This window comes from Thermobia domestica, chromosome 6 (assembly GCF_964235325.1).
Source record: "Thermobia domestica chromosome 6, izTheDome1.hap1.1, whole genome shotgun sequence".
Classification (NCBI taxonomy): Eukaryota; Metazoa; Arthropoda; class Insecta; order Zygentoma; family Lepismatidae; genus Thermobia; species Thermobia domestica.
The window spans coordinates 202,770,640-202,797,774 of record NC_137459.1 but is presented as its reverse complement, the minus strand read 5'-3'; the positions used below and the strand labels follow the sequence as shown (position 1 = coordinate 202,797,774).

General features: G+C 36.3%; 1 protein-coding gene across 2 annotated transcripts in view; it reads right to left on the bottom strand.

Moving 5' to 3' along the window:
• The window catches only part of LOC145688409 (uncharacterized), a 420,154-nt gene that overhangs the window by 363,944 nt on the left and 29,075 nt on the right, over positions 1-27,135 (bottom strand). For both annotated transcript variants that reach the window (XM_081762596.1, XM_081762595.1), the window contains exon 2: positions 26,953-27,091. In XM_081762596.1, coding sequence (XP_081618722.1) covers positions 26,953-27,069 — 117 coding nt within the window. In that variant the 5' untranslated portion in view covers positions 27,070-27,091. The remainder of the gene's footprint in view (positions 1-26,952; positions 27,092-27,135) is intronic.

Genomic DNA, 27,135 nt, shown 5'->3' with positions numbered 1-27,135 from the left:
CTTTATGTTAATTTGTTACTGAGATATGCTTTGTCAAAAGTAGTACAAAATACTACTTTATGGTCTTCAGCAATTACCGATAATGAACTTGAGGCAATATCTCAGTATTTTTTTTTTTTTTCCGAGAAAATAAAAAAAAATACGTGTTTCTTAATTTTCCACAAGGAACTCACAAAAAAAATAAATAATTACCAAAATCCATTACTTCACCGGTACATTTTTTTCTTGACCTGTCTGAATTGAGATGGAACGCGTCAATATATATTTGATAGTGGTTTCCGAGAAAGATACAATATTTCAGTTGGAGATAGTGAGTTTTATATTCTAATCATAATCAATATTTAGGTCCAATCTCCATGTTAGATCTAATTGTAACATAAAAATGTTAATTGAGTAATAACCAGTTCAAGTCAATATTATTACTTCAAACTGTATTGTACATCATGTTTTATAATTTAATACTGAATTCCATGAACGCTCAAGGGAAATATGTAAAATTATGGGACTGACACTGTCAACTAATCCAAGGCTGGTTGGGCAACTAATTACAGCATTACACAAAATCTATTTCAAATGAAACCATTGTTTCATTTTTAAAAGTTTGTTCTTATAGCAGCTATATCGATTTCCTAATTAAATTTAATCTATAGATAATTGTGTCTTACATAGCAGCTAATACTCATGCTATAAAGTATAAAACAAGTAAACATTCAATGTAAATAAATAAGAAAAGTAAGATATTACAGATTATTACTGGAATTTCGATTTAATTCGATTTTAAGCTGTGTACTTATGATTGTTCAAATCGTTTCATAAAAATCCAGATAATGAATTACAGAAACGTTTTTAATGAAAAATACACGAAAAAAATGATAAGACAGAAATGTTGTTGGAAAGTATATGTTTTCAATCTAAAATGTTGGAATTTTCGGAATTGCACCAACGGTTTGGGCTCTACACAGGTATAGCGCCCAATGTTAAAGAAAAATGCAACGTTGCCACGTCATCGTTGGACAACAATTAAGGTAAGTGCATGTAGTTTGAAGTATCCTGGACCAAGGAGAATGGAAGGGACGGCCACAATGAAGGATACGAAGAAGGATCACACGCAATGTCAATCCAAGGCAGTGGCGTCAGCATTAGAAAGGGAGGGGGCAGATTCGAAAAAAGAAGTTGAATTGAATTTATTCACATCAAACTGGTATTAATTGCTTCGTGATGTCAACGAGATGAGAAAAGAGGACAATTAAATAAAATTAGAAAGGGCCTAAGTGCCAAAGTCAAAAGCCAGAGAAAAGTCGATAAACATGAGTTATCGCATACAAGTTAAACGGGTGCTGTGACCATGTGAGTTATTTAAAACAGAAGCAACAACTTTTAAGCTATAGACTCTTTACGAACGTATTCTGCTTGGTACTAAGACAACTTTGAACGATGTACGGCACTTAGATTCTGTTTCATTATTCAATTGTTGACTCGTCTAGAAACAGAAGCGCAGTATCGTCACGTTTCCAGATGAGTTCAAACGAGATAGATTAATTATCTCGTACCCAGCCGCTGGTGCAGGGGTAGCGTTCCTGCCTGCCACACGGCATTTGGGTAGCTCTAACATGGGCACTAACCCTGCTTCGACGGGTCACACTGACTAAGGTTTTTCCTGGTTTTCCTCAGTCGCCCCTGGTGTATGTTGGGATGGTCCCTTCTCTCAGCCCAGGGCCTGTCCCTTCTCCAGTCCTAGACTCACCTAAGGTGCCGATGTGACCTCGGACTGGAGGCGCAGTGTTTCCTTCTGCCATTTTCTTGAGTAAATAAATAAAGTTCTCTTCTGGTGAGCATCATTATTCATCTGCAGGTCTCGTGTGGACTCGTAAACTAGTTGTCTCATTTCATTTCGTTGAATGATTGTCTAGTGTCGTGTATGAGTTTGCGAAACGAAACGAGACACGAAAATGTTATCGTCTCGTGAGCAATACTACTTATGTCATTGGAAAGGGATTAAAAATGTAGAACCAGCTGTTTGAGATGTACCATCCAAGCATTCGTCTGATGGGCGACAAGGCATACCATCCTTCTTCCTTTCACAAATCCGTGATATGAGGAGAAAGGACTACGACACTCGCACATAGGATGCCACATCTAACCTAACCCATTCACTTCAAGTCACTTACCTGTTGAAAGATCCTGAAACAGGTAAAACAATGCAGCAACTGTGTTCAGCGTAGAAGATATTCGAAGCAATGTCCATCTCGTTATTCACAAATTGCCATATAATGTCGCAAACTGGTCCTAACCCGTTGCAGAGTCTCAGTGGTAATAGCAGCGCAGGCCTCGCAAATGTTGTGTCTTAGAGCAGCAATTGTACGCGGGCGATCCCTGTATACAACGGATATTAAGTGGCCACACAGAAAGAAAATCAAGCAGTGTTAAGTCAGGCGATTTCGGTGGCCATTCTGGCAGACCTGGACGATCGATCCGGTGTCCACAAACTGCTGCATCCAGCCATTGTTAAACATTGATACAGAAATACGGTGGCATACATTGTGTCGGCAGCAAAAGTGCTGGCGGTATTTTGCGAGAGGCAAGTTGTCCAAATAAGATTCCAGTATTCCTTGTAGCAGGTTTTGATAGGTTTCATCTGTTAATCACCCCTTTAGAAACACAGAACCCACCAGAACATAACCGTGAATTGCACACCACACATTTATACGAGGCTCAACTTGATTATGGGAAACTTCGGCAATATCGGGGTTGCTGTCTGCCCAATACACGTAGTTATGTCTGTTAACAGTTCCATTAAGATGAAATATGGCCTTGTCGTAAAACATGATGTTAATCGCAAGGTTGTGATATATATGTTATGTGCGTGTAAACCATTCAAAGAATTCACGTCATCGGTCGGCATCATCTCCAAGAAACTCCTGCACAAAATGTACCTTGAAGGAATGAAAATGATGCTTGCGAGGAATTCTTTGGACAGACATTCGGCTAGTGTTACTCACTTTGGCCACCTTTCGTATCCATTGCGTTGGACTGCATGTAACTTTAGCCACAATGTCAACGAGTGCGTCATCGTTGGTTATGGATTGCGGTCTGTCAGAGCGAGATCGGTCCAAGACCCTGCCAGTATCCTTGAAGCGTGTCAAGAACTTGTCAATCATTGTATGTGATGGCAATGGGAGCTGTGATGGCGGTGATGAAACTGTTTCGCAGACGCACGTATACTCAAACCGGATGCGTGAACAAGGGCCATTTCCGCTTTGTTTGCAGGTGAATATGTAGTCACTATTCTTCATACACACAGAGACGTACGGACGCCAATTCAACACACCACTTGAATGCAACACACAACGGCACAAAAAGAACTAAACGAGAAGTGAAAGATGAGCGGCGTGTTGCTCGTGCTTGATTACGTAAGACACTGCCACTCGGGCAAAATAGGCGTATCATGGCACTATGCTCATTTAAGAAAATCGCTTAGCTGTGCTTTCTGCAATATTTGACGGTTTCCTCCCCTTCTGCTTCTGTCTAGCTTCAACATAATAACTGTTCGAATGTGCGTTATTTGATGGGAAATTATGTCCCAATTCAGGCATTTCCTTTTCTTCATTTATTTCATTTCGACTATTTCCCAGTTCCTATACAGCTCGTCGTAGCTCAGTCGATATAGCGTCTGACTACGATACAGGCTATTCATGCTGTCATGGTTGAAACCTCGGTCAGGACATTACTACATTTTAGGCGCTCTCGTGTCTGGCGATACTGGGGTGAATTCAGCCTTCTATTAAATTGCGAAACAATGTTTTTGAACCAGTACGCTTTTCATGTTTTTTTCATTTATTTAATTAAGTACATGGCAAGCACTGGTACCCCTTGAATGACTGACATTCTCTTGATGTCATTCATTTTTATAAGAAAAAAGAATGGTATGCCAGTGTCGCCCATTAGACGAATGTTGGAATGGTACATCTCAAATAGTTGGCTTCTACATTTTTTAATCTTTTTCCAATGACGTAAGTAGTATTGCTCAAGAGACCAGAATATTTTCGTGTTTCGTCTCGTTTTGAAAACTCATACACGACACTAGACAATCATTCAACGAAATGAGATGAGACAACCATTTTACGAACCGAGCCGATACCTGCGAAGGAATAATGATGCTCACAATTATAGAAACTATTTATTTATTTCTACAAGGAAGTGACACAAGGAGAGGTCGGGCCTCTACTCCAAGGTCACATCGGCCCTTTAGGTGACTCTAGGACTGGAAAAGGAAGCCCTGAGAGAAGGGACCATCCTGGCATATACCCGGGGAACTGAGGAAAAACCTTAGTCAGTATGGCCAGCCGGAGCAGGTTTCGTGCCAAGTTCTACCTACCTAAAGGCCGTGTGGCAGGCAGGCACGCTATCCATACACAAACGACTGGGTACGAGATAACTGATCTGTTTGAACTCGTCTGGAAACGTCACGATACTGGAGCTTCTGTTTCTAGATGAGACAACAATTGAATGATAAGACAGGATCTAAGTGTCGCTGTAAGTAGAATTGAATTGTGTCGTTCAAAGTTGCCTTACAATGGACGTATGCGAACCGTGACGGCTAGATATTTATCAAAATTGGTACCCTAATTGTGAATCGCTAATCATGGTGGTGATAGTCATTCGGTGCGGAAACGCCTTGTTTACCCGCTAGGTATAATACATAACCGGGTAAGGCTGTGCTAAGTAATATCCCAAAAACGCCGGGAAAAGGCAGATATGAAAAATGTATGTAGTTACCCCGATATCTGCGGGAGCAGGACAAGTGACCAAGAACACTGCAGTAGTGCTACACAAGCAGTGTTGCCATCCCAACACAAAGTTATAGTTCTTTTTTAAATACAACATTCTATGGCATTAAAACAATTGGGATAAAACGTGAAAGAAAATAGAAGGCGTGTTATCAGTGTTGACAAATAAGGGAGATTTTAGGCTATAAAGCTGAGAAATTAAGGGGTTTGTACAACGAAACGAATAAATGTATAACAGCAAGACTGAAGAAGGAACATGTGTACAGAACATTTTTAGGTAAGTTTCTTAATTTTTACTTACTTCTATGCTACTCATTCCTTTGATTCCTTTGTGTAGTAATACAGATTTTAAAAAATTTTATGTAAGAAACTATTCTTGCGAGACCATGTCTTTATGGCAAATACATATAAAACGTAAGCTGCCATACGCATGCACAAAAACCACTTTCACATGAAAACAGGTCGATGGAGAAATTCTGCAATTTGATCTGGATTCAGGGCCAAAATTATCTCCCAGAAACAGTTTGTTTTGTTCTTGTGACACTTTATTTATTTATTTTGTGTACTAGTGTAATTATTAATTACTACACTACTTTATTAAAGAAAGAACAAAGAGGCAATAATACATAAATAAAACTGAGTTATTAATAAAATTTGGAAGTTACAGTATATAACTTTTTTTTAGTGTGTGTATGACGGTACAGGGTACACCATCTACCATGATACGCCGTTCTAACTTAAGGGTAATCTAAAGCCACAAAAAGTTTGTTTCTCTGATAAGAGATGGCGTTGCTATCGCCCTATCTTTTCAATGTAAATTAATATTCACAAAAAATGACTATAAATATACCACATTGACTTGATCTCTAGTCTTCCGTTGCAAGCGCTGCTATCGGCTGAAGGTACTCCACTCGCTTTCTCTCGCTTAGCAACAGCTGAACCCTTATTGGCTCAACGCGTGGGTGTGTGAGGGTATGAGCTTTAGTTCGCATTTTTGCCACGGTTCAAGACATTTTGGCAGCACAATAACTTTCACAAACACTGAACTATGTTCTTCACTGTCAGTCTGTTTGAAGATAATGACTATACGCAGCAATTGTTCCGAGTAGATTTTTGAATTGTTGACTCGTTCATTGTTGAGTTTAACTAATTGTTGCAGAGGAATTCAATGCCTCTCCCCATACTATATTTGTTCTAGGACTCTGGAATTCTGGTATTTAGTACAGCATGATGTAACCTAATAGATTCCAAGGTGACAATTTTTTCGACATGTTGTTCTTTCCATTGTTGCAAGCTTTTAATTATTGCAGAGAAATCCTATGCCTCTCCCGTTATCGTTTGTTCTAGGACACTGAAATTCTGGCATTTAGTATAGCGTGAGGTAATGTATGAATCACAAGTTGACATTTTTTTGAAATTTTGTTCTTTTCTTTGTTGTAAGCTTTTAATTGTTGGAGACGAATCCATTGCTTCTCGTGTTACAGCTTGTTCTAGGACTTTGAAATTCTGGCATTTAGCAAAGAATGTAGTAATGTATGAATATTAAGGCTAAAATTTTATTATGAATTTTCGGTTCCATTGTTGTAACCTTTTAATTGTTGTGGAGAAATCTGATCCCTTTCCCGTTATCGTTTGCACAAGGACAATGAAATTCTGTCACTGAGTACAGAATGAAGTGATATATAAACCTCAAGGCGAAAATTTTACATTTTGTTCTTTCCATCGTTGTAAGCTTTTGATTATTGCAGAGGAAACCAATGCTTTTCCCGTTATCGTTTATTCTAAGATTCTGAAATTTCCGCATTTATTATACCGTGATGCAGTGTATGATTCATAAAGTAATTATTTTTCGATATTTTAGTCTTACAATTGTTGTAAACTTCTAATTGTTGTAGAGGAATTAATGCCTTCCCCGTTATTGCTTATTGTAGGTCTCTAGAATTCTGTCATTTAGTACAGGACCAAGTGATCTATGGATTTTTAGATGAAAATTTTACTACAATTTATTCTTTCCATTGTTGTAAGTTTGTAAACCAATCATTGTTGTGAACCAACTTCATTTATGCAAAATGGTTTTGTTATTCTGGGTATGATAGTACATGGATATCTTCAGCTTGCCAAACCCACAGTTTTTTCCTCGCTTTCTTTCACATCTGTTTTCTTTACAAGTCTCCGATTTCCTTTCTCCCTCCAATTCGTTTCACTCTCCTTGAGGGGAGGGATAACACTCTTCTGAATGACGGTAGTCACTGGACAGGACCGTTCTGTGAGTTTCTCTCTGAACACCGAACACACACAGACCCAAATATAATTATACATTCACACGCACCTTTCTGTTATACACATTATATGTGGAAACAAATATCAGCCACTAAAAAGTTTCTCAAGAATTCTTACCAACAATTTAGAATAATTATGTAACTCTGAAACTGAGATATTAAAAAATTTCGGTTGCAGATTTGATAAATACAATCAATACGTTTTTCGAGCGAGCAAATGCAGCTACATACTATGAGAACAACTCGCCGCGTGTTGTTAATGGGAAACATAATATTGTTTAAATGTCTTATTACTGCATACATAAAACTCATGCTGATGGACTGGATTGGATTGAGTAAACCCTCACCGCTGACAGCATAAACCTTCGAGTTATTTTGTCTTTACACCGCTATATTGAGCTTATGAAATTATGTAAAAATGTTTAAATAAATAAATAAACTAAATCAAGGATTGTTACACTTCCTCATCTTTAATTTAAAAAAAAAAAATATTAATTATATTTCTGAAATTTCCTCAAACTCGATCATTTGTATTCAAAAGCATTATCAGTTAATTTATTAATCTTCCCAAGATAACTCGCAATTGACAATGAATGAAATGCATTAATTTCTCGATGTGTACTTACAAGGGGACCTTCCGAAAATGATAGTTGCAGTGAAAGATGTGGCCTATGCCAATTGAAAGAGATGTAACAGAGATGAGCATTCCCAAAAAATTAGCTGCCCATAGCAATAGGTTCAAGAAATATAATGGGTGGAAGTTCGGGAGACAGCAAGGTTGGACAAGGGGGAAAAGTGCAAATTCCGAAAACAAAAGGGGGGGGGGGGCATGGCAAAATACAATGCTGGCAAGTGATGTATAGAAAGAGACTTGCCACAATAGGGAACAAATGAAGGCCACCAGTAGGGTTAACAGTGTTGCCAACTGCAATAAAAGTACATGTTTTGCAAAGAGCACTATATGAATTGAGTGCAATATTCAGTGTCATGTAGAACATAAGATATGACGTGTATAATCAGTGGTACAATCTAACAAAAGAGAATAGAATAAACAGAAGTACGAAAAATACGGAAAATACGAAGTTGGCCAGAATGCGCCACATTTGATCACGAGCTGTGCATATTAGAATGAACAAAACAAGAAGCACCGACTATGCAGGAAACCGACGTACCTAGAGTCGAAAAGAAAAACGAGTTCCAAAGTTGGCAGCACTGGCCATGAACATCCAGACAAGTCTAATATAGGGCCTAGTTAGGCCATTCGCTTCACAAAAAGAAAATTCCAGCAACAGGCATCACTCGGAATGCATCAATGCTAGAGTGATTGAGGCAATGCCAAGTCGGGGAACATGAAATGGTTGGGTTGAGCCAACAACCTATAATAGAAGTAAACTTTATGTCATGGTTGGGTCGTATGTGGGAATATACAGGGTGTCCCACCAAACTTTGTGACCTGAAAGATTTGAGAAACGAACAAAAATGTGACGGATCCAGTTGTTCAGGAATGTACCAATGTCAGGGGATGATAAAAAGTCTGTGAGAAGCAAGTGACCCCAGGAGCCAACTTCAAACTTTGAAATGGCAACAGGGACCGAGTGGCACCTCTCTCGATAGATCATGGAATGTGCAACAACACATATAGGAAACATTTGCTATATGAAGCATGTTTTTCAAAATGGCCGCCACAAATATACGTTTTGTCTTAACATGGCATCGAACATTGTGATCTCAAATTGCTGCGAAGCGAAAAGAGATGTTGCAAATCCAATTGCACAGGAATGTACTCATGTCGAGGGCCAAGAAAACTTTGTAAGAAGCAAGTCCCCAGTGTTCCCATCATAAGGCTCGAGGGGTCAACCGCAACATTTCAAATGGGAACAGGGGGCGGATGATATTTCTGTGGATAGATACAACACCGCCTATAAGAAACATTTCCTATATGAAGCACGGGTTTCAAAATGGCCGCCAAAAATGCACGTTGTTCTTGTCACCGAGCAGATATTTTTGGCGGCCATTTTGAAATCCCATATAATAAATATTTCTGATATGCGTTGTTGCATATTCCATGATTTATCGAAAGAAATATAACTCGACCGATGGTGCTATTTGAAAGTTTGAAGTTGGCCCCTGGGACCCTATGATGGGGGACTTGGGGCACTTGCGTCTCACAGAAGTTTGTCGCCCGCTGACATGGGTACATTCCTGGACAAGTGGATGTGTCACTTTTTTTTTTTCGCTTTGAAACTATTTCAGTCGCAGAGTTAGGTGGGACACATTGGATACATCATATAGGCGGTGATAGTACTGCAGACAGCAACACACAGCAGATCAAGCCTTTGATTATGTTTGCTTTATACTGGTGTGGATATGTGATAGAAAGACCACCAAAGGTTCCGACACCTCTAGAGTACTGTTTCGAGATATTCACAGGCGATCATTGTACCATGTATGACGGATTGGCAGTATTCCGCTGTGCTCACTGCAAATGTATCTTCTGTTTGGACCATTGTCTCATGGAACAATTGCACGTACAATGTGGACGAGCATGTACAAATGATGCGAAGGCTAATGCCGGAATTTTCGTTTTGTGAAGCGAGTGGCCTAACTATATTAGAATTGTCTGGATTTTCATGGCCAGTGCTGCCAAGTTTGAAACTCGTTTTTCTTTTCAACTCTAGGTACGTCGGTTTCCTGCATAGTTGGTGCTTCTTGTTTTGTTCATTCTAATATGCACAGCTCGTGATCAAATGTGGCGCATTATGGCCAACTTCGTATTTTCCGTATTTTTCGTACTTCTGTTTATTCTATTCTCTTTTGTTAGATTGTACCACTGATTATACACGTCATATCTTATGTTCTACATGACACTGAATATTGTACTCAATTCATATAATGCTCTTTGCAAAACATGTACTTTTCATTGCAGTTGGCAACACTGTTAACCCTACTGGTGGCCTTCATTTGTTCCCTATTGTGGCAAGTCTCTTTCTATACATCACTTGTCAGCATTGTGTTTTGCAGTGCCCTCCTTTTTTGCGGAATTTGCACTTTTCCCCTTTGTCCAGCCTTGCTGTTTCCCGAACTTCCACCCCTTATATTTCTTGAGCCTATTGCTAGGGGCAGCTAATTTTTTGGGAATGCTCATCTCTGTTACAGCTCTTTCAATTGGCATAGGCCACATCTTTCACTGCAACTATCATTTTCGGAAGGTTCCCTTGTTTACATCATCAACTTTTTTTTTATTATTTTATTTTTTTAATCGTCTCTTTTTAGCGTAATCCCTTTGTGCGCTGTACGTGCTCGTTTGAGGACACATGTTAAATTTATGCACTTACTATCAAAAGACTAACTAAAATAAATGTTTTACTCTTCTCCACTTTTGAATTTCCAAGCCCTATCTTTGTTCGAATATTAATCGTATAAGAATCTGTACACTTTTCCAGCTATATACACGCTTAAAGACTGAGATCATAAGATTTTAGTAAGATAAGTAATCACTTCCAATTTCAATTCAATCTTTGTCGCTTGGAGGACGATACAATAGGTCACTGGTAGAGCGCTCACCTCTAGTGTGAGGCGTCCCTGGTTTGATCCCGCCAACGCAAATTTGTGGTGGAAAACACTGGAGCCGTAGTTTTCTCGGGGCTTTTCCATTTCCAAAAACATTCTCATTCCGCCAATTCTATCATAATCATTCACTTCCATTACAGTCACCATGTTTTCTTCTCTCTTATCGTTATTGGAAAGTAAAAAATATCCAGAAAGCAACCAAAAGTGTTGTTGAATTAAAGCATTACTGAGAAATCGGACTATTCGATCATGCATATGGCAGTGATAAAATGAGACATGGGCCATTTGGGTCTCGCTTCTCAGACTCGGTCTGATTCGGTGACTGAACGAACTCGGAGACCCAGTCATACCCGGAAACTCAGATACACCTGGTGACTGAGAAGCAACCGAAATAGCTCTACAGAATACTGCAAAATTTTATTTTATACTTGATTAATGATGTTCACTGCTTGAGCTAGAACATTCATCTGTCCGATTCTTGATGTGGCATTTCTTAATCAAGATTGCATGTTTTGAATATTTCAAATATAATTTCATGTTTATTCATCTTCAAACATGCGGTTTTTGATTATGATCTATACAAAAAGAATTAACAAAAACTGATTAACCTCAGCGATATATTTTATATTCTAAACAAGAAGCTTTACAGGTCGATTAAACATTAACGATCTCTCATAAGAGAAACATATGACTTATATTTTCTTTGCGATTTTGAATGTTGGTACCCTTATAAACGTTATAGTTATCTTTCAGTACAATACTTGACACACAGAAGCAAACAAGCGAAAAATAAAATTACATTTAGTGAAAAGTCGATGAGAGAGGAGAGAATCAGATTTGTTAGAACTCCATTAGTAGCCTCACACACGCACACTTCTCATGTATATGACGACGTTCCGTCTCTGGGTCTTATCGAATCATCGGATCAATCCGGATCATGGGTCGTGGTTTCTCAGTCATGGGTCTTTCTGGGTCTGATTGCAGTGTGTCTTCCGAGTCATGTGTCACGAAGTTCGTGACCCATTCTATCAGCAGTAGACTATCTATATGGCAACATCAAACATCTTATAAGAAAAAGGAAAACAGAAATATCGAAAGATATTGAAATATTAAAAACTCGAAAACACTGAATATTGAAAATATCAAATACCGAAAACATCGATTCGTAAATGTTTCGGTATTGATGTTTACATATTCGAAAATATGGATGGATCGATATATCGAAATATCGTACAGCCTAATTAGGATGCAGATAAGCATGCAACCACACGTCTCATATAGACTCGTTCTCGCATTCTCCAAACAAACGATGCTCAAATACACTGTCTAGTACCAAACTCGTGATTTGGCTTGGTTTTCAAAGTAGAATTTCTACCACAGAATTACTGTGATTTCTGAACCCGCGATAATCGAATTTGTGTGCTGTCAATAATTAACTTTGTTATTAAATATGGAAAACAAGTTACGTTCTCTACCTGATCTTTGCTTTTTCATCAAATACAACTCAAGCTTGCATGATGATAAACCAAATACTGTATTGGTCGTAATATAAGCCGAACATTTTATCACCATTTTAAATGTGAAAAATTAGGATGCGTTATATATTCCCGACCTTACTAAAACCATGGCACTTCTTCACATTGTATGCTGTTACAAATATGTTGATTCCTCATTTTAAAACAACGATAATACAACAACAGCATTGTAGAAACTGGCCATATTATATATACCGTAATGTTATCCAACAATAACATTGTCGAAACTAACACTTGGTAGTTAACAGAAGTAGTTTGGCAACGGTTGATGACAAACAAAAATCAATAGGCAGTGCAAATTTTATAACACATTAAAATAAGTTAAAGCACTCAAAACAATTAGAAATACGTCAGATGCCCCTGCGTGAAATTGTTCCCCTTCTAGATTTCGATTCAAAGCCAAAATCAATCATTTGTATTCTATTTGTGATTGATTGTTTTGAAGAAATAATAGTTTATTTCAAAAAACAAAAACGAAATATTTAAATAAACAAGACAAGAATTTTAGGAATGATCCCAAAAATGGATCAAAAGAATGCGATCTTGGTCAAGAGTTTTAGAAATGATCAAGAAAATGCATAAAAAGATTGTGATCTTGGCCAATAATTAGTTTTTGGATCAGGGCCACAAAAGTTTGGGACGGCACCTGAATCGAGTTTCCTTTTTTTTACGGAATAAGCACATCATACTGAGTTAATTGATAGTTTGGGTTTGGCTACACTATGTGTAGTTCTCCAGATATAAGGCCTACAAGAAATTTTTTACCTGAAATATATTGGATCTTTTGATTCAATAAAGTTGACACTTCACACTACCCTCAATTTTCAAAATCTGATTCAAAACTAGGGACGCGCACAAGACGAGACGAGTCGAAATTTAAGTGTATTTCTACTTGTATCGAGAAAATGCTGTCTCGACTCGGCGGATTCAAAATCTAAAGCCATCGTTTGTTTGAAAAATATAAAAATAAATTTTGACATAATACATATGTATATAGATAATTTATACAGATACTTTATACAATGAAACCTCCCTTAACGGACACCTCTCAATAACGGATACCTCTATAATACGGACAGATTTTTTTTGTCCCGGCAAAAATATATGTTCTCTTACGGAACAAAACCCTCCCTTTTACGGACACTCTCAGATACGGACGCGGACAGTCCTTTCCCCCCCAAATTTTTCAATAACCTCTTCATAACGGACAGGAATTATTCTCGGTTCTGCGATATATTACAGGAGACAGAAAGTACCACACACATTCCTCAAGTGCATCTATCATCAAACAGAACAACTTCAAGCTGAACTTGAAATTCCTTTTTTCTTCCCGCAATAAACTGCTTTCTGGTGGAAATCTTAGAATACCTTCAATAAGCAAAAGCACTCATGCAGGGTTAGTCATATGGCCAAGAATTCTATACGGATCTTCCCTTCCCTAACAAATTTAGTGCTTTTTCCTCTGGACCTTGCATCTTTCCCGACAATTTCATAAATAACAAAAGAAACATTGTTTGTTTTGTAATAACATTTTTCAACGAGCAATGTTTTCTCTCTGACTTTTTTTGAAAAGCAAAATTTTTCTTTTGTACAAATGGGCGTGTCAAACGGTTGGACAAAGAAATTTGCCATTAATCTCGGTGAAACAGAAGTTCTCCAATTGATCCAACAGTTGCAAGCAAATTTCGAACAGAAACTAGTGTTCGTAGGATGTACGTACACGGCAGACTTTTTCCCACGAAATTTGGTGATTTTTTCTCCACATTTTCATAATTTAATATTAATATTGCATACTTTTTAAAGCTACTTTTACTTTTAGTATAGGCGGTATGTGGATTAGTTGATTTTTTACAGGGTGATGACATGTCCTTAAGAAAATTACCATACACGCATTATCATTTGCAGTATACAAACATATTAACACATCCCCCAACCCAATAATATTATTTAATAGAAATGAATTTCTTCTTCATCCGTCCCAGTAATTCAAATACGTACTAAATAGAGTATTTTCATATTGAATCTTACGTATTTACGCTCATACATAATGTATTTACTATATATTACTGCATACAATTACCGTTGAGAGAAATTAAATTTTTGTAACTTCTCTGTAACGGACACCTCTCAGTAACGGACAAAAATTCCCGTCCCATTGGTGTCCGTTATTCAGAGGTTTCACTGTATATACAGATGATTTATAAATAAATATAGAGATAATTTTTAAATAAACATAGGCTTGAACTTTGAATCGAAATTTGAAAATAAGTGAATATCGTTTCACAGTGTGGAACTAAGACTTACAAACTATGTGAATCCAATACTCAAACATGAAGTAGTGCATCTATAAGTACTTGTTACAATAGAGTAATAAGATCAAAGACAGAACCTGTTACTCAGACGCTGAATCCATTTCAAAAACCCATTACTCGTTATCTCTTACTGTTTATGCTCTATGGAGACAAGTAGTACATTTATAACTACTGGTTGCAATAGAGGAATAAGATCAAAGATAGAATCTGTTACTCGGATGCCGAATTCATATCAATAAGCCATTAGTCGCTGTCACTTATTGTTTTTATCCTATGGTGATAAAGGTTGAAACTAAAAATCGTTTATTTCAACCACTTTCGGATTGAATAGAGGCCTAAGGAAGGAGATCGAACCTATTTTTGGGCCGTTCTATCAAATGCCAAAAACCACATCTTCATAGCATTTACGTTTTCGCTCTACGGAAATCAGTATTGAAACCGGAAGTAATAGTATATTTTAGTCAATTTCGGTTTCGGTAGAGTTTGTGGATAGTCATAACATGTCTTGAGATACTCAATCGTTTACAAAAGAAAAAAGCTTTTGGCTATCTGTTACCATTTTCGACATAAGTTAATGGCCATAAACAATGAAACCGGAAGTAATAGTAAATTTGAACCACGTCTGGTTTTGGTAGGATTGTGGATAGTCATATTATGTTGTCTTGAGACGCCGAATCGTTTGTAAAAACGGTTTCTTGCTATCTGCTACAGTTTTCGTTCTATGGCGATAAACGTTGGAACGGGAAGTGTCTAATTTTAACCACTTCCGGTTTGAATAGAGAGTTAAGGGAGATGGCAACTATCCTTGGTATGCTGAATCGATTGCAAAAATTCGCATCACGATATTGCTGTTTCTGCTCTGATACTTGTCAACTGACGGACAGCGCCCCTTATGCATAGTATAGTTCGGAAGTCTAAAAGAGGGATCAATGTGAAGTTGGCCACCAACTTCATTTTGTAAATATATATTTAATTTCTTTTCGAAACAAACTATTTTTTTTAGAACTGTCAATAACAAAGGACTGATTTTGGTTTTGAATCGAAATTTGAAAGGGAAGAGACTCCATACACATATCAAAATACCGATGTATTGTTTCTGATGCATTTATTTTTATACAGTCGTGAAAGCTATCATTCTGTGCATACATATATTCAAAACTGCGAGTAAAATGAAAAATTACTCTATTTTACGCAACTAGGTGAATCGTATTATGTATACCGATCCTTCACTCTTCAATTGATATGCTCCTATATAACTTTTTTTTTTTTTAATTTTGAACGTTGAAATTTTGTACGAAGCAAATACCTACAAGAGGAAATCATTTGACATATTCTGCAATGCCAATATGTGAACAGTGTTGTCAACTCAATATAAAGTTATACATTTTCGAATAACACTACGCCATATTATGGCATGTTTCAAATTTGCATATTAAAGGAAAACTTAAAATATTGCATTTATTATTCAGTGTTGCAACTAAGGACGCTTCGATACCACAAACATTCAAAGTTTGGAAGTCCCCACCACACTAAGGGCACAACTGAGATGGAAGAGGAAGTTCACATCCGAAGTACCTTCGCGTTGGATACCATGATCACATGATATGACGTGCTTCAAATAAATCGGAACGAAGTTTAAAGGCGTTGAAATTTTGAGTTTTTTTTTTTTTTTTTTTTCGAAAGGTTTAACTTCGACAAAATGCTTAGATAAGTATCACGTCTAAGTATTTGTATGCTTTGCAATGTACAAACAAACCAGTTTGCCGTTTACAGCACTTTGATATCTCAAACTTCCGAAGATATGGTAACCACTGCTTAAAATTATGAAAGTGCGAAAACTTAATTACAACTACCAAAAGTTATTTCCATAATGTTATAAAAGCAAATGAAAACAACAATCATTTTAAATATTTTCCAAAAGCACGCAATTTGCATGTATTTGGTACACAGATAAAATAAAGACAATACAATACAATACTAGTTTAACGTTAAAAATTCTAATACATTTTAATTGCCTGCATCAAAGTCTTAAAATATAAGAGGCTTGTAAATTGGAAAGTCAGAGAGACTTTCCAAAGTACGAAGAAAAGTACATGATGTCCCAATAGGTAGAAATAATTATTTCTTATGTGAAAAAAAAAAAATATATATATATGTAAAATGAAGTGCAGGATTACGAGAATTACAGAAGATTATTCTGAAACAGTATTACTACTCGTACTGTGAGTTCTCCTTAAAGATTGCCGACAGACACACATATAGGACTTCTCTATTGGGGGTGAGTAGAACTCATAAGTGGAAAACAAATTCCAACTTTCCCAAGGTTGCCTATTTCCATGCATTCTACTTAATACGTTTTATGTAGTAAATAGGAAAGTACACAACATTACAGCCACGCTAGGTTATGGTCGACTAAACAGCTAATAGTTGGGTGATATGTGAAAAGCACGATTCCAATTACAGTTACTCGCCCCCCCCCCCCCTCCTTTTTTTAAGCGAGTTCATTATCTCTTAATTCCGTGTCCCCACAAAAAATTTGACCAATGAAAAAGTGCTTACTATTCGGCTACAAGAGACGCAAGGAACATGAGAAAAATAGATCTGATTAGTGTTTCTTCCAGGCATCTTCCGTGAACGAACTGCCTCCACTTCTCCCAACAGTGGGTCACTGTTCTTCAGGAGTTAACATAAATTGAGATTACATGTTACTCTTGGGCCGAGTACGTACTTAAAGGAAAAGAACTTCCAAACAATTTGATGATTCAGCACTCGGCACTGTTATATCTGTTTCATGCACAATAACAATAAAACTGAACTGTTTCTATGACGTAAACGTGAGTAAAGAGAACGTAATTTAGGATACATGGAGCGCTCCTGTACACAAGTATCTTCAAGTATGTTATTAATGTTATGTATATATATCACCATATGTGCATTCAATTTAGGCTATTTGTGTAACACGAAGAGAAAATGGAAAAAAAAAAAAGATAAATATAAATACAGACAGATATGTAAGTCCCTGTTGTCTTCGACGTTCAATCCTTTTATAGATGCACACCTTTACGAAAGAAAAAAAAAATACTAGACTGGAAAATATGTTGTCAGAAAATTTTGGCCCCATAGTTAAAATAAAGAATTTGGATTCCCTTTTTAAATCTAGTTCAAGATTCAAATTATGGATACAAATCTAGATCTGAGATTAGAATCCAGATCCAAGATCCGGAATCAGGATCTCGAATTCAAGATCAGAGCCCAGATCTGGATTCATTCCTAAAAACTACATGGAACAATAAACAGAAGAGTAATGGATAGTAAGAAATATATTAGTTTTCCGCAAGCACGGTCAATGAAGAGTTTTTTCCAGTCTTAAACCTTTGATATGAACCAGTCATCTTTTCCATTGGATGAATTTCGTATGGCTGGATTCTAGGTAAAAACTGCTTATGATTGTAATATACTATACGTGGTTTGACTATGGGAATCACACCATTGACAAATGGATGCTAATACGAAAAACAGAAGAACGATACCGAAAGAACCGTTATCAAATTTGTTAAATTGAAGGGCTACTTCGTTTAAAACAAAGACTACTCCTTTCAGTCTGAGTCCTGAATCGTTTAGTTCCTAATCTATACAAAAATGGGAATAGCAGCAATTTTAATTGTTGTGATACATATTCCAAGCCTGTGCTCGCTTTAACTAGCAGTCATGTTATTTCTTACTAAAACTATAACTTTTTGAACCTCGCACTTCACTTAACCCATTAGAGCCCAGAATTCTTAACTAGTATTTTGAAAAGCTTTTTTCGCCACTATGGTCCTAATGGTACTCTAAAATAGATATTAGAATATATTTGGAAAATATTAATTTTTTCCTTATTTTTTAGCCTGGCAACTTAAGTTGTCATCAGGCGCACACGTATTCAAAAAAGGGTACATTGTTTTAGTTACAATTTTGAGGGGAAAAATAATCAGCAACAACATAACTATTAAATGTCATTAACGGCACTTTGTATTTCAATTTTAGAAACACATCTTTAAACTGTCATGTCAAGGGGTTTTGTGAAAAACGTTGAAACATTCATTTAGGTGGAAAGGCAAGTCACACTTTTCACATAGGAACTTGGTGCGATTGTTACAAACTCTTCAACCCCCGTATTATGATTTTCCCGCGACTACCAGGTGATCAGTTCAATCCAATCTTATGGCCTCTAGAGCGTGGAAAATTCAAAAGCAGGACGAACACCTGAGGGTGCTGCTGGGGTACCAAACAATTTTAGTAAGAACACTGTACACTGACGTCGAAAACCTAGTAATGATATATCGCAATGAACCTTTCTGTAAAGTAAGCAACCTTAAACACACAATACATCAACAGCTCAAGCAAAGAATAGCCACTACGATTTCTTTGTGCGAATAGTAAGATTTTTTTGACAGAAACAGATCTCACAAATGAACTCCAGTCATATTTGAATTATATTGGGCAATAGTTCCTTGTATCTGAACACTGATCTTTTTCTTGTCGACACGCAAGTACGGTGTTGAAGTCTTTACGGGCTCAATTGGATCACAACTTGTCAGAACCGTAACAACAATGTTGTTGTTCCAGCGCACAGATAAAAGATCATTTGATAAGCTTGCGGCCAATTCAACACGTGGATTCTTCTTCCACACTTTTTTTCCCCTACTAATTCATCTTTCGAGAACATTTGTTTTCCCATAAGGTTCCGGTTCCACCTAAACCTTTTGAACTTAGTTCTTGGAGTAATCGAACTGAGGTGAAAAAAGAAATATCAGAATAGACTTTTGTACAGAGTTGAAAGTTAACATGATCTACTTACTCAAGCCATCTTATGCAAGTCCAAAACCTGTTTCTGGGAACCGTGTGAATTTTCCAGCGTAAGGCTCAGCATGAAAAACGTATCCAGAAGGATCTGCCCCTACAACAATTTGAAACCGAACCGTATTGGTTTTCCACTAATAAATCGCTTACACCCATGTTTTCCATAATATGGAATCATGCTTTCATCAATACTAACGGAAAGACCTGGTTCCACTACTTTGAAGAATTCAGCATGTCGAACAACGGTCGAACTTTGTACATTTTATAACCCTCTCTCTTGTCGTTATCAGTGAAATGTAGGTACATCAGAGGCTCGTCACACCTATTTCTGCGTATAGCATCTGACAATTGAAACATGGACATCTGGTTCGAGTTTCCAATACAATCTCCTTGAAGAAAGTTAGTGAAAACCAGAAAGCAACAGAACTCCTAGCACTACACATATGTCACTAAACTGTGTATTCAAATTATGTATACAATGTTCAGCAGCATAACGATTGGTGTCCAAAACGATGTGCTCTATAAGACTATTATTGAAGAACATTTTGAGTGCGTCCAAAGGTAATTTTATTGATTCACTAAAAAGTTTTCAGCATTAGGGTGATAAATTACGTTACGTTCACCAATTTTGAACCTTACATTGAAAGAATTTGGTTTCCGAGCTGTCTACGTTTCTGCTGCACCCGTTTACGCTTGGATATATATCTACATGGAGAAGTTCTTGGACCGAGTCTTCGGCGAGTGGCTGTGATTTGTCATTATCTGAGTAACGAACAAGCACTTGAGAACGAAGGAGACGAGCAGGAAGATGATCAAAATTGCCTTCGGCATTTACATAGGATAAATCGAAATCATGGTCGCTGTCTGCTACTTGTTCTTCATCTGGTGGACATACAGCTAAGCTGTGTGGAATGGCGCCATTATCTTCCTTCAAAGCTCAAGTAATTCTTGTAGTTTTCACGGTTACGCCATGGTGGCTAAATGAAACATGGACCTACTGATAATTGTGGAATCACAAATATTTTTTTTTCATTCAACGGTACTCCTCACCAAAATATCAAACCCACGACCACGCGCACCAAAGGCAAGCGGGAAAACAAAAGCTTTTCTTGATACAAATAGGCATTTCCATACGCATATTATACAAGTTAACACGCCCAACTACAGAAACAAGTGAAGGAGCTCCTTGCCCACCCAACGGGTGACCACAGATTATACGGACAAAATAATTGACCTCACTTCCCCTGCACATATACTGGTGAATAAAGCTACTTTACTGTGAACGATCGATGTATTCTGCTGTGAATTGTTCACACTTTTATATCACTTTTTGTATGAAAGATTAAAAACAATTATTCTGATTTTGACTTTGCATCTTCCCCATGGCAACTAAAGTTGCTACGTGTAGTTGTATACCCCTCCTACTAAACACAGTGAACATAAATTCTCAGAAACTGAAATGAATAATAAGTTAAATCTTTCTTCACCAAAATTTCGAAAAAAACACTAACTTGTCTGTAAAGGATTGTATATTTATATGTTGCAAATAATCCAGTTGAGTATTTATCCTCAAAACACGTTACACTCAAAAGACAGTGCAAACACAGCGTCAAAATATCACACAAAGAAAATGCAACAAAGCTATGACAAAACAGACTACAATTTTACTTCAAGATTAAAAGCAACAGTGTCAACTCACGAGTTTCAACGCTATAAGTGACTTTATTGTATTGTTCCCAATTTGATTTTTAGGTCATGATAGTAAGTATTCCGCTATTACTGGCACTGAATTTTTCACAAAGTGAGATGCTTCATACACCACAATCTTCAGCTGTCTCTTCGTAATGATGTTGCAATTTTCTGTTTTCACATCATCCATCATCTGCAGCGTCTTTCGCCGTTTATTTTTTTCTCCATTGTACCTTGTTTCACGTTTCTCTAGATACAATTCCTTCTGAGCCAATATTCCAATCAGTTTCACCTTCTGTTTTTATACAATTAACACAATTGTTTTCTCTCCTACTATTTGTAACACTTTCTTCAATTAAACTCTTTTCCATATTGTAAAACTGTGACCCATTTAGGTATAGGCAGAGCGTTAAAAAAAGAGTGTCCGGAATCGACTCCCACTACCGGCTTTTATTATAAAAGTATTTTTATAAAATACTGTACAAATAATCGCTCTAGTATACAGGGTTAGTTAAAGGTAGTATTTGACCGTAAGGCAGGAGCCCCGTACCAAGCAGGAGAGGGTTAAGTGGCCAACAGAGCCCCGTAGCAGGCTAAGCGGCTGTGGTTAGGATTCCCAGACAGTCCCGTAGCAGGCTAAGCCAGGAGATGGGATAGGCGTAGTCCCGTAGCAGATTAGAGACCTGGGGTTAGGTTACTCCTAATGTTCCGTGGCAAACAGTAGGAAAGTCACCAGAAAACTGGTACAGAATTGCCGTCATCCAGCCAATTTATAGGGCTCCTTGGGTGGCGGTGGCGCTGCTACTCCGTTGTCGTCTTCTGCTCCGTGGGAGGGGCCAGAAGCCCGTCGTCTGTAGGTTATTGTAGATCCATCTGCTGTGGAATCCTCTTGCCAAACCACGTGGTTGTGTTTGTAAACACTGGCGTGTAGAATTGTTTATTCACTACATCACGTGGGACATTACAATATCTACAATTATAGAATATTACAGTCTTCATTTCATGATCTTCACCCTCAAATTTTTAGGATCATATGTCGATGGTCCGATATATGATTAAGTTTTCTTACGTTTCCTTCTATCGTTGTCTAATTAGAATCTCCGTCAAGTTGTTAACTATTCCCACATTTGTTTCCACTGGTAACTCTGAATGTATATGTTGTTGGTTATCTGGGTTCAAAATTGTCAGTGTCTTTAGTTACATTTATAACTATATTTTTGTTTACGTGCCTGCCTCACACATTGAATGTCCAGTTTTAAACTGAATATCTAGAAATATGAATTTTATCTTCATGCGCGGGAAATAAATTGAATTTATATATATCATACATATATATATATATATCATATATCGGATGTAAAATGTAAAGTGTTACGACCGTAAAAAAATCGATTTGTCGGGGTTAATAATTTGAAGAATTGAATAATTGATGAATATATGTATATCTCGAGATATGAATATGAATAAATTTATAAGATATTTTTTTTAAATGGAAGTAATATTACTACATTGCATTTTACATATTTAACTATCTTTTTCATACCAGATAATAGACTGAAATAGTGTTACGTCACATCCTTTTCATTGCCATGCTGATCGCCATTTTGTTTTCTAAACAAGTAGCTTAAATACCTAAAGACCTAAATGCAAAGCGGAAACAGTGATGAAATATTTCTGAATTGCAAACATTAGAGTGAATTAAATATTTATGTTTCTTTTTTAATATTTCTAATCAATGAAACTAAAAAAAAAGAGATATAGAAAAAGAAAAACAAAACAAATGTACTTACTTGTGCATAATCAGATATTAACCTTAAGTAATAATGGATTTTTTTTATTCATTAATATAGGCCTAAGTATAATAACATTGCATATGTGAACAGGATTAATGTTTAACAGTTGTTTAGAATATATGCTCAACCATTCATAATTGGATGTTTTCTTATTGTGCTGCTTCTAAATGCTTTAAAAAACTTGATAGGGAATATAAGAAAAGATCTTACCTATATCCATTGATGGTCCGGATTGAAAATTTCCAAATTCTTGCTTTTTTCCTCTTTCTTTTATAATATTGTAGACATGAATATTGTGCACTTCCATAACCAAGAGTGGTCACAAGAAAAATAAATGTCCCAATAGAATTAACATTATTCTAAAACTTTTTTTTTCTTTTTAAAATCGTATATTTCTACAGTTTTCCTTGTGTTAATAGTTTGCCAATCTACACATTAGGGAGTTTATATTGTGTATAATTTCTTCTTAAGGTGAATTACATGATGATGACGTTTACATTAATTATTTGAGTTCTACCTTATCACTTAGAAATGTGGCGCTTTTACAAATAAGTCCCTCACATATTACTCTTTCTTTTTGAATTTTCTTGATTTTATTCGTAGTTCCTAAACGCATTTCCATACTCTAAATCTGTACCCTTTCCCACCAACTTTATAGCCGTTAAAACATTTTAGAATAAATTTACAGCCGCTGTCCTTGTTTGTACTAGACTTTAAAATACACCATTCGCTTCACGGGTTTGTATAGAAAACATGGCGATCGCCATGGTAACGGAAAGGAAATGACGACTTCACTATTTCAGTCTATATGAATATATATATTGAAAGTGAATATATTTTTGAAGTAAAATGTATAATACTGATTTGAGTAAATGAATATAAGTGAAAAGGGTCTTGGTACCTTACCCCGAACGGTTCTTGGTTGCCACGGTCGTGGAATATCCGATAAATATGAAGTTTAAATGTTAAAAAAAATACCACCGCATGTTATATATTCTTTTCAATTTGTGTAATATTTCTTAATAACCTCTGTAATAACTAACATTATTTATACTACACTAACTGCATGTAGCATGGGTTTAAGGCAGGTCAACGTAACCCTAATTTATTACCAAATCTATCCTCAGACCAGTGAAATGAAACCCTACTGTATAAATTACATTTGATTCCATCACTTCTGTACAACTCACCTTTAAAATCGTGTCCTCATCGACGAAGATCTTCCTGGACTTGGAAAATTCTCGTTCACTAGTTTTCACGTTTCCTCGAGTTGTGTGAATTTAATAATAAGTGTGCTTAGTTCATGATATAAGGCGATAACGGTTCAAACCTGGTCAAGAAACTAGTACCTCAAGTGAAATGACCAAAGAAGGAAAATAGTCGCCATAAGAATAAGGGCAAACTTGTTTTCATTGTAATCCAAAAGTGAGAAAAATATAAATATATTAATAAGTATATCTACGAATAGACTATGTGTCGCTTACGATCAGTAACCTAATGTCATGTGTGCATATGAAAAAAATGAGTAACGTGAAATGTTTTGGACACCACAAAAAGGTGCATTGATAATTTAGTAAGATATTAACGCTCGTCATTAACTACGAGACAGGACTCGTATATTCACTAGAAATTTTACTTAAAATTTTCATATATGAGAAAAGACTCATTTGAATCCTCATATAAAGTTTTTTTTTTCTTTGTTCAGTAATAATTTTGTAAAATATAAATAATTATTTTGTTTCAATTCATGCCATATGCTTCAAAGATTTAAGCGAATATATGTCACAATGCTATTATTTAATTTCATATGTAGATTGATACATTCGTGTATGTGTTGATTTCAAGTTCATATTAACTTATGTCTTATTCTGGAATAGGTGTAATAAATGTTTATAAAATGGTAGTTAGAGGGTTTCTATTACGTTATTTTATCCAAGTCAATACGCTGTCCCGTATGTATGTAAGTGTGCTTGAATGAAGATAAACTTAGTTTTTAAGTGGTAGTATTAATATTGATTTACGATGATAGTGTCCGTGATATATATGTAACAATATACTAATGCATGACGGAGGTCATGAAGGAATAGCTCATTCGAAGGTACGAAAAATCAGCTCTATAAGAGAAGCGAAAACAAAAGGATGAGCCAGAATAATGCCAGTGTTTTCCAGAGATCTTAAATTTATATTTGTGGAAGTTATATACATTACTTCATTTTTTTTTTTTTTTTCCTGACCGATTCAACTGTGTGAGGGATTTTCAATATAGGAATTCAGATACTAAGTAAAGGTTATGTAACATTTGGAAATAACAGACAAACAACTAAAATAAACTTTCTCGTCACCCGGGTTGGGTCGGGGAAACTCCCACTTGCGTAGCTGCCTGGATCCGGGTCAGGGTTGTATGAGTGAACATGCGTCTCTTTCGGATCACTTCAACATCGATCCTCAAGTAATAGCATTTGGATATAAATTACCTTTTAATAACTATTCAAGTTTCTTCACCATATTCCCATATTTATCCAGTAATTCCTTCTCCTCTAACTTCCTCTATTCTTCTTCTTTCCCTCATTTTCCTTCCATCTTCTCTCCTATCTTCTTTTTCCTCTTTCTCGCTCTTTCTGTCCCTGTTTCTACTACAAAACTGAAAAGAAAGGTAGTGACTGGTAGTTGTCGCTATTCACACGGTCATTAAATTAATGGATATCGCTATACTTTTGAACTAAAATTGAAATCTTTTGTAATTTCGATAATTTAACCAAATATAAATTAAATAAATGAATTTTAGAATTCTGACTTCAGATGCTTGTGTTAAGGTTGACTGTTTTAACGTTTCTTAGTAAGTCCGATATGATTTAACTTCCCGTTTGTACTACTGACTCTTTTCAAACTGTTGATTCATATATAAGTTAATTATGAGTCGATCTTTCCATTCCAACCCAACTTTCTTCAGAACTTCCAACAACAATTCCCAATTCACGCAGTCGAAAGCCTGTTCTAGATCAACAAATACCACATACACTTCTTTCCCTTTTTCTTTGAACTTTTCACCGATCACCCTTAAGAATCCAATTGCAACTCTCGTGCCCTTACCTCTTCTGAACCCGAATTCTTCCTCCTCAACTTTTTTATTTGTTCTTCCATATAACCTTCTGTTCAGAATTCGAAACATTTTTTTTGCTGTGTGAGATATGAGACTGATAGTTCTATAATCCTCACATCTCTTTGGGTTCGATTTCTTAGCAATCGGTACCATGGTCGTCGTCAAGAAGTCTTTTGACCACTCTCCTGTTTCATTTATTTCATTACAGAGTTGGAACAATTCTCTCTTGTCCTTGTCTCCCATATTCTTAATGAATTCGACTGGTACATTATTTATCCCGGCTGCCTTTTCATTAGTAATCTCGGGTATAGCTTTTTCAAACTCATTCCGAAGAATACTAAACCCTTTATCGCCTACTCCATTTTCTACTTCAACAGCTATGCCACAGGGTCTATTCTTGCTGTGATGTAAGTCCTCAATATATTCTTTCCGTTTTTCTAAGACTTGACTTCTCTCGCTGAGTACGCTTCCATTCTTATTTTCTACTGCCATCGTAATATTGAACAAAGTTAGTGAAAAATAACGTAACTGTCAAACTCCTCTTTCAATCTTGGTTTACTTTGTCACTATCTCTTATTTCTTGGTTCATATGCAAGTTATATATTAGTCATTCATATATATTTTTGCATTCTCGTCAAGGTTTCACTCACTCGCTGCGAAAGGGGACCAAAAGTAGTTACAATTTTAAAGAACATTTTTGGACCAGTATTGTAAAATTGCTATCCATTTTCCTATATAAGGAACAGTACTGTCATCTGTAGACAGGTTCAGTAATAATAATAATAATAATAATAATAATAATAATAATAATAATTATTATTATTATTATTATTATTATTATTATTATTATTATTATTATTATTTAGAAAAGAAAGAAAAAAAGGTGGGAGAAAATGCATGACGTTAGCTTCTTAAGATACATACAGGATCTACGTACTATTAGCAACTAATAAATCTCTATGATAAAGGTCTTTAAAGAAAATAACATGACTTGTAAGTACTGATATGGACTGAAACTATAATAAAAGTTTAAGCGAATACTTACTTGGATATACTGATACAGATCAAAATGACTGGCATAGCATTTCAGGTATTGAAGAACTTCGCTGTGATGTATAAATGACTGGCCACCTTCATGGAAAGGAAAATCAGGGAAACCCATTATTTCTTTTGGCAAATTTGTCCTGTAAAGGGAGAAGAAAGTGACCTACTTATTGTAATTATTCAA